Source organism: Quercus robur, chromosome 5, assembly GCF_932294415.1.
Source record: "Quercus robur chromosome 5, dhQueRobu3.1, whole genome shotgun sequence".
Classification (NCBI taxonomy): domain Eukaryota; kingdom Viridiplantae; phylum Streptophyta; class Magnoliopsida; order Fagales; family Fagaceae; genus Quercus; species Quercus robur.
In genome coordinates, this window is record NC_065538.1 from 30910490 (window position 1) to 30924120 (window position 13631).

Here is a 13631-nt window from a genome sequence, read left to right on the forward strand (position 1 = left end):
TTTAACTAGGTTTAAAAAAAAAAAAATAGGGTCAATGTATTCAAATTTTAATTTTAGGGGGTCAAAACCAACCAAAAAAAAAAAAAAAAGGTAGAACATATTAGGATAAACTACAAATTTTTTCCCTTTTCTTTTAACTAAATGTCAATTTAGCCCTTAACCTTTCTTATTGGGTCAAATTAGTCCTTACAATTAAGTTATAGATGAGAAATACTGACGTGGCTAATAGTTAAAATGAAAAATAATTTTTATGATAACTCAAATGCCAAGTATGCTTATTAAACTTAAAAAAATGAAAATAAAAACTAAGGGGTCTCACATTTGGATCAAAATCCCTAAATCAATCACACTCCCAAACCCAATCTGTTTCACCCACACCAACAGTACCCATACCTTGTAGATAAAAATCCCATAAGGGCAAACATTTGAGTTGGAGATAAAAGAGTTTAATAGAGGGCTCTGATCATAACCATCCAAAGAAGTCATTTGCAACTCAATTCCCTTCTTTCATGTCCTAAATCTCTCCAAGCGTGAGCTTGTCTGGCATTGTTTGAGCATATCTACTAAATGTGTTTTCAAGATTCACATTCTCCTCTCTGAACCAAAACGTGTAGCAGATTGGGGATGGGGCCATGGGCGTGATTGATTTAGGAATTTTGATCCCAATGTGAAACCTTTATTAAGCTGGTTTTTTATATATATAAAAATAATAATAATAATCTTAGTAAGTCATACACGTGACAATCTGATTTGGCGTAAAAATTATTTTTTATTTTGGTTGTTAGCCATGTCAGTATTTTTCATCCATCACTTAACAATAGGAACCAATTTGACCCAATAATAAAAGGTTAGAAACTAAATTCACACATTTGAAACATTAGGGAACAAATTGACATTTAGCGAAAATGATAAGGACTAAACTTGAAATTTACCCAACATATTGAATATTAAAAAAAAAAAAAAAAAAAAAAAAGGGGACAGTTTAGGAGGTTCATTTGAACCCCCTAGACTCCAAGTGGAGCCACCCCTGACTAATGTGGGTATCCAAAACTCTTCGAGAATTTCTTCAAGAATGTGTAGTCCTTTTGCCCAATATACATAAAATAGTTACATGGAGTGACCCCAAAATGCTAATTAAGGGTCCATTTAGAAACCACTAATTTAGTTAAAACTAAAAACTTTTTGTTGAAAGTACTGTAGAAAAACAAGCTAAAAGCTAGCTGATTGTTTTTTTGCTAGAAGTACTGTAGAAAAAACAAATTGTGTGTAATTTTAACCCTATTGTAATGCTTGGATATGCAAAATGACTTCCAAACATGAAAAATAAATATTTAACAACAACAATAATAATAATAACTAATTTTTTTTTGGCTTAGCTATAATTTACTATCAAGTTTGTTATATCATAATTAAGATACATATTTTATCAAAATCATCAATTAGAGTTACCATAAAAATACCATAATGTTAATGGTAATTATAACAAGAAGTTTTTAGATTTTGACAAAAAAAAAATACCATAATATGAACAAAAATGAAGCTGGCTTTTTACACAATTCACGGGCCAACACTAACAGTGCAATGGGACTTATTTTAGGAGAAAAATAAGTTAAAAAATAAAATAAGTTAGCTTTTCATCAAATCTCAAACACAACCTACAACCTAAGACTTTAGATTTTTGAATCCAAACTCTCATTGGTCCTTGGTAACCATTAGACGAATCTCTTGGGGTTATTATTATTTTTTGTAAAATACTTGTTAAAGATAGGTGACAGAACACATGGATAATATTAAAATTGAAGGTACCACAGACAGTACCACATGCGTATCGCTCTTTAAAGGGAATTATACTTAGTTGCATGAAACACATGCCAAATATTTTAAGTTATCGTTTGAAAAGCCTTTTGGAGCAAATTTGGCCTGCTTGAATGAGCCTTCCCTAGTAGACAAGAAATACAAATTTAAGTTGTTGAAATGATAACTTCATCCTAACTAAAAAAATAAGATTGAGAAAGGTAAAATCAATATATCATAATAGCTAGGGTCTTTTTTTCTGAATCAAAAAGTATCTACAAGTGGTCAAGTATAGATGCATGTTTCTTTGAGAGGATTTTCTTAATTTCTTAGTCAAGTACAGATGGTGGAGGGGACTTTGTGGATTGTGGATTCCAGTGTCTTTGGTCTCCTCAGCTCGGTTGTAGGACTCGTGGAGAATGGACAGAGAGCAAGAGATAGGTGAGAAGAGAGTGGTCCAGGAGTTGTATATCAAGTCTGCTTGGAAGAGTATGTATTAGTTTTGTGAAGCATTGTAATGGATTTGGTATGAGAGAATAGGCTTCTTCACTGCCCTCATCCTCCTCCTCCTCTATATCTGGTGGTGGGGATGGATGGTTGGTGGTGATGGAAAAGAGTAGTAGATTCATGTAAAAGTGATTCTCCACCACTCAACAAATTGTAACAAAAGTTGTGTCCATAAAAGAATTGTTTTACAGTATGCTCAAGCTTGAACTACTAGTACTCCTTTGGTGCTCTCAGCAAGAAAATCCCAAAAATGGATATAGTTTCTCCCCCAAAGATGAGGGTGTTTTTTCCCCCAGGATCTATCAATTGGAGGAGCACAACCTGATTCAAACCCCAAATACAAGAGATGAGTAGCAAGGTATTATTCAGATAATTAGATATCACTTCAACCTTAGACTTATAAGTTCATGCCACAATTTGAAAAAGATCAAATGTGTGTTTGGATACTGCTTATTTTGCTGAAAATTGAAAACTTATTGCTGAAAACAATAAAAAAAATAATTTCTAGGTTATTGTTCACTGCTGAAAACAGTATAACTTTGCTTTAATACATTGTTCATGTCCCATGAACAGCGCAAGAGGCACTTGTCAAAAAAAAAAAAAAGGCAAAAAGGCTAAAACGCAGACATGATCTAAACGGACACCAAAACTCCAATTTCTTAAGCACCCTAAAAATAAGAACATAAACAATGAAAATAGTACTTCTCGAAGATTTATGGACGAGCTTTCATGTAAGAAAAGGCATATGCCTGACATTTTCTTGTTCAAAGATATGAAATATATATAAATTAAACAGACCCCTAATTCTTCTTTAAACAACATAATTTCCACGTAATGTCTTCAAGGGAATGACCATTCTGGCTTCCCTTCACACATGGAAGAAATATCTCGTACACATTGAGACCTGCTATATATGGCTGATGCATAATAGAATTATTGATTCACATTACAGAGTTGCAGTAATAGATCCTCAGCAAAACAAGAATGAGTTCACGTATCAGAAATTCCATTAGGAACAGGAAGAAAAAAAATGATCTTGTTTAGGACCACATCACTGAACCAGTTCCTGTGCAAGCTGAACTAAAAATTTTTGATATTCCAATATAGTAGCTTATTAAGAAGGAAAAAATTATCTGAGACCTTCAGGATAGTATCTTAAACCGACAGTTTATAAAATGAATAAATAATGGGAAATGTTAACAAATGGCTTAAAAACATTGGTTTAGAAACTATTTTTAGAAATATATTATGAAAAAATGATAAAGCAATTAATTTTTTTTGACAACTTTTTATACTTCCCATGAAAGTGGTCTTAAAAACTTTCCTAATATAATTTATTAACATTTGCCCTAAGGGCATCCCGTTAACATGACCCATAAAAAATTTAATAGTTGGGGGTGGGGGTATTTGAACCCTAGACATCTGAATTGGAAACACCGAGAAGTACTAGTTGAGTTACAAAGCTTTTAGTTACAAAAACAAATGGTCAAATTCAGTCTATTTCAAGAAAATATCAAGCCATACAGCCCATACCTAATCAATTTAATTTTCTAATTTAGACTGTTTCAACTAAGAAATCCACTCAGTTATGCAGTTAGATCTTTTCCCTTAAAGTCTACCCAGGTTGGCCTTGATGACTTGAGTACATGCAAGAGAATCACCCAATACCAAACCACACCTAAAAGATCAAGCTTTTGGTAAAATATCCAGCATAATTCACTAGAAAATTTTATTATTTAGACATAGATCGGGCTTAAATAAAACATCTGGAGTATTTCACAAGATAATTTTTATTTCAAACAACCGTTTAAACAAGTGGGGTCACTTTCCCCTTTTTCTGAGAAGAGCTTAAAATAGATCATGGAGATTATGAACAAATCCATGATAAAAGACAGGTGCCTTGCATTTTTGTCTATACCTTGCTTCTTCTCCTTTTTTCCTTTTTTAATTCTTTTCAGTCTATACCTTGCTCCTACAACATAGTAAGAAGTGTTAAATGTCCTGACTCAAAAAGGAGGTCTAAAGAACCCACATGTACTATTCCAATTCCAAACATTATTGGGAAACAACAGGAGCAATCATATATTATATAACATTAATTAAAAGGAGGGGGAGAGGGGGGGGTGGGGAGTGGGGGACTTGTAGTACATAACGAATACGTATAAGATATTGTTCTAAAACTGAGGTTGTTAGATACAAAAGATCTATAATTCAACTCAAGGGCAATCAAGCATTATCCCAACATGACCAACATCTCCTGGCATGAATGGAGATAAAAAAATAATTGATAATAATACCAACAAATTTGCAACTTTTTATGGAAGTACGTATAAAAAAATTTATTTTAGTTAGCCCACGGAAAAAAAATCTCTTAATAAGTGGTCATGTTAAACCTACATCATCACATCTTTAACATGGAGAATCCTTACCAGCCAGCATCCTAGGAAAGATGAGAGCTTTCTCTTTTCTGTTTTGAAAAATAATGTATTTTATTCAAAAGAAGGAGAGCTCAAAATGGTAAGCTTCCTAAAGAATGTAACAAAAAGAGGGATGAGAGCTTTCTCAAAATTACCTAACATATTTATTGGTCATGCTTGTTTGAGTTCTCGCCTAATCTTAGCAGCATTTCTCATCTTCATTACAAAAAAATCCTTCACTAGAAATCAGACTGAAATATCATCACCAATAATCTCCACAAGAGCATGCTCCTTCCTTAAAATGGTGAAATCGATGAGCATCTCTAACAATGATTTCCCTTTCTGTAACCTTAGAGATAAACTTGGTAGCCGTATGACAGTCCCCACAAACTCTAAGATTCTTCTTTATTCTAATGACACTATCAGGTCTTGTATTTAATAGCCCAAAAACAATTGCCAGCTTCTCACTATGCACATTTAACATCTTCTCCTTCATCTCTTCCTCCACATCGTGCAATACAAAGTTCAGATCAGGCATGTACCCAACTTCTCGAATTCTATTTATCATCTTCTCCAACTCTGTATAGATCAAACTAGTTTGGGGGTTTGACTGATCCCCAGCCACAAAAGTATAGACCTTGTTTTCAATCTCTATAATTGTATGGCCAGCAATTTTCCTCACCCCTCTTCGTTTCATTAGAGCTCTAACCCTATCAGCATCATTTCTTTTGCCTGATGATGAGTAAATATTGGACAAGAGAACATACCGACCAGGGTTATCTGCATCTAACTCAAATAAATATTTTGCAGCAACTTCAGCTAGTTCTACATTTAAATGAATTCTACATGCCCCAAGAAAGGCTCCCCAGACACCAGCATCTGGCCTTGTAGGCATTCTCTCAATAAAATCACGGGCTTCATTTAGTCGACCAGCTCGACCCAAGAGGTCAACCATACAGGCATAATGTTCAGGTCTTGGTGTAACCTGAAAATCTCTACTCATGGAATTGAAGCATTCCCATCCTTCGACAATCAATCCACCATGACTGCAAGCAGACAAGACCGACAAAAATGCAACATGGTCTGGCTTTATTGAGGACTTCATCTGATCAAATAGGTAGAGCGCTTCTCTACCATTGCCATGTATTCCATATCCTGAAATTAATGTACTCCATGAGACTATATTTCTTTCCTGCATCTTATCAAAATATTTTCTAGCATATACCAAACTTCCACATTTTACATAGAGATCGATTAGAGAAGTTTCAAGTGCTATTTGGTTTTTGTAAAATCTACGAGTAATGATCCCATGAACGCAGCGTGCATGCTGGAAAGATGCTAAATTTGAACAAGCATGAATCACACTCAAAAGGGTCACCGAATCAAGTAAAATTCTTTGTAATATCATCTGTTTAAAGAGCTTTAAGGCTTCAAGAGACAAATCAGCTTGAGCATAAGCTTCAATCATGGATGCCCAAGACACCAAATCCTTCTCAAGGATTCCATCAAAGAATCTTCGAGCAATGTCAATTCTCCCACATCGTGCATACATTACCATTGCTGCATTTTGGACAGATCGATCAAAATCAAGTCCATTATCTATCACAACTCTACATATATCATCAGCCTCATTTCCTCTATTTACACATGCCATAACATTTAATATAACAGCCCTGTTTGGTCTGATTCCTTCACCCAACATCTGTGAGAACAGCAACACTCCTTCTTCATAATGCCCATTTTGAGCATATGCACCAATCATTGAACTCCAAGAGACTATATTTTTTTGGGGCATTTTGTCAAAAACTAGCCGAGAAGTATCAAGATGCTCACACTTACCATACATGGAAATGAGTGAATTACCAACATAAACATCTGATACATAGCCAAATTCCATCACGTTGCCATGAACTATAACCCCAAATTTGACATCCTTAACACATCCACATGCCTTGAGAACAAAAGGAAAAGTAAAATTGTCAGGTTGAATTCCCAGTTCTCGCATTTGGCTGTACAGAAGCATGGAACGGTAATATAGGCCATTGTCAACAAAGCCTTGGATCATTACATTCCAAAGGAAGACATCATTGGATTGGAAGGTTGAGAAAAGGGTGTAGGCATGAGACATGGATCCTAGAGAGGCATATTGGGCAATGAGGTTGGTTGAAAAAAAGAGGTTTAGGTGAAGATGTGATTTGAGCATGGAAGTGTGGACAGATTGCAAAGATCGAAAGGTCCTGCATTGCTTGATCAATGAGACACACGTGTCCGGCTCAATTGGTTGGAGAAGGAACTTGGTTTGTGCTTCTGCATGGTAGAAGACAAAACGTAACTGACAGTGTGGAGGATTCAATGCAGCTAGCTTCTGCATAAAAAAAAGGTCCTTAGGATCAATGATTTATATGTTCCTGTTATTTCTCCAGCATTAAGACTATCATATTCATTTATGTTTTATTATCTTCACTTTAAAATTATCTTTAAGAGAACAAGATAATAATAGGGTTTTAGAAGGACGATGAAGCTTGCTAACAAAATAACAAGCATTGCTTTTCTTTCAGTGATCATGTTCAAGATTCAAATTGTGTATTAGGGACTTTCAATTAAGCACCATTTGTTTACATTTGTTTTTCCAGAACTACTATCAATTTTTTCTGAATTCATTACTTTATCTACTTTAATTAATTACTCAACTCCTGTATGACTTATTCATCCTTTCACTGCCCCAAGAGAAGGAATTGAAAGAACTGTGTTAAGGGATGCACTTGTCGAAAACCCAGACTATTTTATCCAATCTACCAAAACATTTATGCTATGATGATAATAATAGATTGGTGAGAGATGTGGGAATTATATGCCTTAGTAAATTTACAACTGCTCACTAATAGGCTTCATGTACAACATGAGACTTATTGGCATAAGAAAGATACATAAAAGAGCAATTTTACTATTAGTGTGCTCAAGAACCTCCCATACCTTTACACAAATTCGCATATAGAATTCTGGAAATGGTGGTCTATGCAGAAAATCAGCAATGTTAACGCCAAAACATCCCCTAAAAACAAAGGAAGAAAAACATTTAAGACAATAAATATGTAACCACTCACTCCCAAATTTAGGAAAGCAGTTGATCAATTATCTCACAATTCACTTTTAATTGGTGAGTAAGCTAATTCTATTGTCATAAAAACATGACTTTAAGCCCTATACACTTCTTTTTTCTTTTTCTTTTTTGAGAAGGAAGCCCTATGCACTTTAGTAAATACAACAGAACTAGCACCAAACCTCATAAACTATATAGATCACACCCAAACATGACATGAAAGACAAACAAATTCTTTTTTTGTTGCAATCCTTCTTATTAGAATTCTTTTTATTTTTAAAATCCTTATTACACTATCATTTCATTGCTTAAATTATTCTCTTTTCTAGCTTCTTCTTTTTCTTCAACTTCATAAGTCATTGGAATCCAGTTCTTTTCTCTCCTCGTATTCAGTTTTTTCAAAGGTCATACCCTGCGCACAACACTCCTGCTTATGCCAAGTCTAGAAGAGGTGATTGGTATGCAGCCTTACCCTCAACTTTTAGAGAGGCTAATTCCCAAACTTGAGTCAGTACTTATATCTTGGTCCAAATTAGTAGCACTATAGCTAACTCATGATTAAGAATTATCACTCAACTTAAATTTTCAGGGAAGAAACTAATTAGTTTAAATATATCAAATTGTGAAAAAAAATAAATAAATAAAAACCTCCATGCATTCCGATGCATCATGGAGCTTAGGTATTGGGGAAATAACACCTTGGGAAGCCTCAAACATATATGGACACCACCTTTGAGTTTGGGCCCAATTATGCTACATTAATCATTCACTCTTGTTATTCTTGTTCAATGTGAGACTTCACTCACACATGTATTCTCAACATTAGGTTATAATGAACATCTCAAGAACTTCTTGCACCACATCACCCTACAAATCAGCATGAAACCATGTTTTACTTCCCACTCTTCATGCAAGCTGAAGATAATACCCCCCCAACAAGACAAAATACTCCATACAAGCAGACAATTGAAAAATGAGAACACATTAATTTCATTAACTACATAAATAAATAAAATTTAACAGAAACATTGAAATAATTAGACTTCCCAGTAATGGATACAAACAAAATTCAAATTTTAATAATTCATTTATTTCTTCTCTTTTTCCCCTCTTTTTGTTTTTCTAGGGAAAGTAACACAAATCATGGGCAACATATGTAAATAACTTAAACAAACACAAACAACTAGAAGAAAATTCAAAGGTTGAACTTTTCCTTTTTTTTTCTTATTCACTCCATTTGTTTTGATGTAAAATATTTGCAAAGGTAAAATATTTTACATGTAAAATATTTGCAGGAAAATATTTTCATTTTACAGTGTATGGCAGTGTATATGAAAATGTTGTGTAAAATATTTTCCAATGTTTGGCACAACGTAAAATGGAAATAAAAAAACTGGTAAAACTTTAAAATTGTATTGAGACATCACCACCAATGGCTAAGGTTGAATCTACTTATACAAGTTCAAAATAATGAATAACATTGATTATGATCGTTTAAGGGATACTATGATAAATTGCACTGAGACATCACCAATGGTTAAAAAGGTTAATCTACTTATAGTACCACTTCTTTGAGCTTTACCTGAAGCTTGTAAATCATCTTGTAAACTTCTTTTGTTGTAGAAAGCTGTGTAGAGAAAATGTGTAATTAGCTAGTGCACAAAATTTTGTGCAATAAGCAATTGACCAAAACAAGGAGACAAGCATACAATTATATTAAGCATATCACTAATTAACTTTTCAATGAATATATATATATATATATATTTAGGCAAAAATGTGTAAGTTTCAGGCTAGCATCAGGTTGTATCATACAATCAAAACAATGACCACAAAATGACCATTAACTATTAGATCCTTGCATCATCATAATTCCAGCCACATTTTTTATTTGAGTGGTATAACAATAAGAAATTGGAGTTGGCTGTATAAATTCTTTAATTATAAAAAATGAATAGTTCAGCTCAACTGATGCTGTAGCAATGGGCTGGTCAGAGAAGAATTATGCACAATTGTACCCCAAAACTAGTCTTTTGGCCCCTACTCAATTCAATAAGACTATTTGGTCCAATAAACCTCCAAGGTAACTGACTATATGTGGTAGATAGATTATTGAGAATTGACAGCTCAGGTTATCATATGATTTCCTTACCATCTCTCTATTACTCTGACTTGCCCCTTTAATCTTTCTCTCTCTCATCAATCTAAAGATTATATTAAATCAGATCTGTGAATAAATTATAAGTCAATTAAACTCTTAATTTGATTTTGGATAATTTCCACTAGCAAACTGCAATTGTCTCTAGCCCTTTCTATATCAGACCCAAACCCCGATTTCCCTATATTAAAGGCGGAAGTGGTAGAGTTCAGCTGCTATTCTGCGTGATGAACTTAGCAAAATCATCACTTTGGCATAATTCCAATACATGTAGCCTCTGGAACAATGTTTATTCCTACTGCTTTGGTAAGATAAGAGAAGACGGAAGGAAAAAGTTAAATCCCTTTGAGTTTTGACTCCCACCCTTAAGTCAAACTACTTCACTCATTCCATTCCAGTTTCGACCTTCACCCCCTACACCATAACAGTATTCAATACTAACTCTACAGTCTATAGACCATGAACCAGCAGAATTCAACTCAATATAATTGTTGCTTGCCAAAGGCATTCCATTCCAGGTACAAGCCCCTCCATAAAGGTTTCCTCCTACTACTTTTGTAGAAGGTAAGTGACAAATCACCAAACCCACAAAAATTAATAAAGCAGCAGTAAAGATGAGAGAGAGAATCTGTTAGTATTTTCATTTAACAATCACCCCATTATTAAATGAAAGCTCAAAACACATATATCAGAATACTCTCCCAACTTCATAACTCAGCAAGTTGAGGTATAAAAATACTCTAACTGACCCTGCTGCTTTATTGTCAAGTAGCCCTAAACTAAGGAGTAACGAATTAACCAATAATTATGGTTGTATAAAATATAAACAGTGGATTAACTCAGACCCACCTGATTGATATGACCTATTTTGGATTATTTTAGCTAATGCTTTGGTTGGTATAAAATATAAACAACAGCCTTTAATCCAAGGAAAAAGTGCAAACATGGCCTCAAAGGGAATCAAACATTGAATTCATATCAGATCTGCTACTTCAAATTCTAACAAGGAATCTTGGATCTCAAACATATATCATAAACTAGTATACAATAAGTTCATCACAAATTAGCATACTGCCTGCACACACACATTTTGCATTATCTCAGATAATGTTTTCAATCTTTGCTTAGACAGCCTATATCGATGTTTGTGATGACACAACCTATGCATGGCGTGCTAAGTCCCACAAGACTAGAGCAGTAGCTGCTATTATTCCAGCAATTACAACGGCTGGAATTTACCCAGGAGTGAACAATGGTGCTGTCATATTCATTATTTTGATGTAATCAATAGTTTTCACACCCTTGTTCATACATTCTGGAAAATAAATAAAACTAAACAAAAATAATTGACCAAGATAAGAACTATTAGTATTTTTTACATAAACTGATTAACATGATTATGATCTCATATACAAATATACAGTGCTTCAGGGCCATTAGTTAAGCATGGTTGTGGGGAATTGTTTTAAACAATCATCGAGTCCCTGTGTCCCACGATTCTAATCAGCATTTTTTTTGCTTATGTTAAAGTCACAGCTCCCAATGAATAGGCCAAGTATACGAGAACTCCTATCAATACATACATTGTGAGACAAAGTGCAAACATGGCCTCAAAGGGAATCAAACATTGAATTCATATCAGATCTGCTACTTCAAATTCTAACTAGGAATCTTGGATCTCAAACATATATCATAAACTAGTATACAATAAGTTCATCACAAATTATCATAATGCCACACATAAATAAAACCCCCAAAAAAAAACCCAAATCCGAAAATCATAAACCCTAACTCATATCAAACAACCAATGTCAAAGTCATCAAAAAAAATAAATAAATCTCACACAACCAAATCAACACCGAAAAACCCTTATGAAAAATGATAAGAAATCAAATATGTGTAAAAAATTATGATTCATCAAAAATAAAACCTGAAACTTTGAGTTGTTTTTCCAGCAAGGAGTAGAAATCGAACCTAAGAAAAACCAGAGAAGGGTTAGAGATGAAAAAAAAAAAGAAAAGAAAAGGAGAAATCTAATCTAAAAAGGCAGAAAAGTACCTGGTTTTGCCGGCGATGGGCGGCGCCGGCGGAAGTTGGAGCTGGCCGGTGATGCCTTGGAGCTGGAGATTGGCGGGAGAAGGTGGCTGGGTTTTTTTTAGAGAAATCTGAGAGAGTGGCTGGATTTTTTTTTGGAAAGATATTCGAGAGGGAGAATTTTAGCGCGAAAGTGCGAGAGTGATAAGTATTGGGCTGTTGACCAAATGTAAAATGTTTTCCAAAAATTTTAAGCATAACATATTTTACGTAAATTTGTTTAAGTTAATTTGATTGACTGAAGATATTTTATCTTTGTCTAAATATTTTAAGCGTAAATTATTTTATATAAATTTGTTTAGGATGATTTAGTGTGGGTTTGGATACACGTCTAGTGTCTGGCGTTTTGAGTCTTGCGTTTTTTTTTTTTTTTTTTGGGCACGCGATGCAGGAGACAAGCAACTACTCTTCATGAACAGTAGCCGTATTATTTGATTTTTCAACCCTTTTCAGCACATCAGTGAGTTCGTGTATTGTTTACAGGACCTACAAATCTCACTTTTCAGTAACTTTTTCATTAAAAATGGGTCTCACGGTACTATTCACACATTCAAAAATTATTTTGCTACAGTATTTTCAGTTTTCAATTTCAACAAAATAAGTTCTATCCAAACGGACCCTTAATTGATTGAAAATATTATGGACCCATTTGGTACATGTGTTTAAACATATGTTTTTAGTTTTTAAACAACATTACACATTTTTTTACACATTTTTTTATCCACACATATTTCTAAAAAATATAAGGGATAATTACACATTACCCACCTGTGGTTTACCTCTAATTCTAAGTGTCTACCCGTGGTTTGAATTTTGACACTTTGCCCACCTGTGATTATCTCCGTCTATGTACCGTGTGCCCACATCTCCCTTACCGTTACTCTAACATAGGAAATAGATCAAAAGTCACTCCCATCCAGATCAAAACAGTCTCTTTTCCAAAAACTACTCAGTCACTCTCATCCCGCTTACTCACAAAAAATCACTCAGTGTCACTCCCAAAAATCACTCAAAATCACTCACTCACTCCCCCTTCACCGTTAACGTAAGAAATAGTTGAAAAGTCACTCCCATTTCCCATTCGGTCACTCTTGCTCACCAAAAATCACTGAGTGTCACTCCCAAGAATCACTCAAAATCACTCACTCACTCACTCACTCACTCCCATCGTTCGTGCAAACCGAACCGACGAAGACGGCTTCTCCGTTCAGCTGTGGCAGGAAGACTCACTCCTGGGTATCGCGCTTCGCTTCACTTGACTGGGATTTGAAAGCTTGAGGTCGTGCATGCAAACCGATTTGAGGAGGATCAAGATTATTGCCTCTGTTCTGTTCAGCCGTTGCAAGTAGATTAGGATTTTGCGTTTTAATCTTTGAAATCTAGGGTTCTAAATTGGGTCTTAAAATGCCGGTGGATTTTAAAATGCCGGTGGTGGGTTTTAAAATGCCGGTGTCGGTGGTGGGTTTTAAAAATCCTTCTTTTTTTTTTTACAGAGTCGGAGAAATTTCCAGCTGAAACCCAATTTTGTTTTTACAGTTGCTCCTCATTTTTGTATGTTGT

The 13631-nt window shown here is 34.5% G+C and overlaps 1 protein-coding gene across 14 annotated transcripts; it reads right to left on the bottom strand.

Annotated features, from left to right (window-relative positions):
* Positions 1-2006: 2006 nt before the first annotated feature.
* Positions 2007-12361, bottom strand: LOC126725782 (pentatricopeptide repeat-containing protein At3g26782, mitochondrial-like). 14 transcript variants are annotated; one of them, XR_007655588.1, is made up of 7 exons: positions 12036-12361; positions 11908-11951; positions 7692-7770; positions 4874-7083; positions 4731-4768; positions 4220-4273; positions 2007-2622 (listed from the first exon to the last, which is right to left on the bottom strand). XR_007655588.1 is itself a non-coding variant. In XM_050430701.1 (5 exons), exons 4-5 carry the CDS (start codon positions 7707-7709, stop codon positions 4981-4983), a joined length of 2121 nt encoding a protein of 706 aa, XP_050286658.1. In that variant the 5' UTR covers positions 7710-7770; positions 9401-9445; positions 11908-11951; positions 12036-12140; the 3' UTR covers positions 4512-4980. The 14 variants fall into 14 exon arrangements, 5 of the variants coding, with proteins under 5 accessions (XP_050286658.1, XP_050286660.1, XP_050286657.1 ...); XR_007655589.1 differs by lacking the exon at positions 4731-4768; XR_007655592.1 differs by lacking the exons at positions 4731-4768; positions 4874-7083 and adding an exon at positions 9401-9445 and having other exon boundaries at positions 12036-12140.
* Between the last annotated feature and the right edge of the window lie 1270 nt (positions 12362-13631).

Coding starts and splice junctions, on each gene's coding strand:
- LOC126725782 (XM_050430700.1), bottom strand. CDS start 12,269: ATGCTTAAAATTTTTGGAAAACATTTTACATTTGGTCAACAGCCCAAT. Junction 11,952..12,035: donor CCCATCGCCGGCAAAACCAG/GTACTTTTCTGC, acceptor GGTTTTTCTTAG/GTTCGATTTCTACTCCTTGC. Junction 7,084..7,691: donor ATATGCGAATTTGTGTAAAG/GTATGGGAGGTT, acceptor TTTTTTATGCAG/AAGCTAGCTGCATTGAATCC.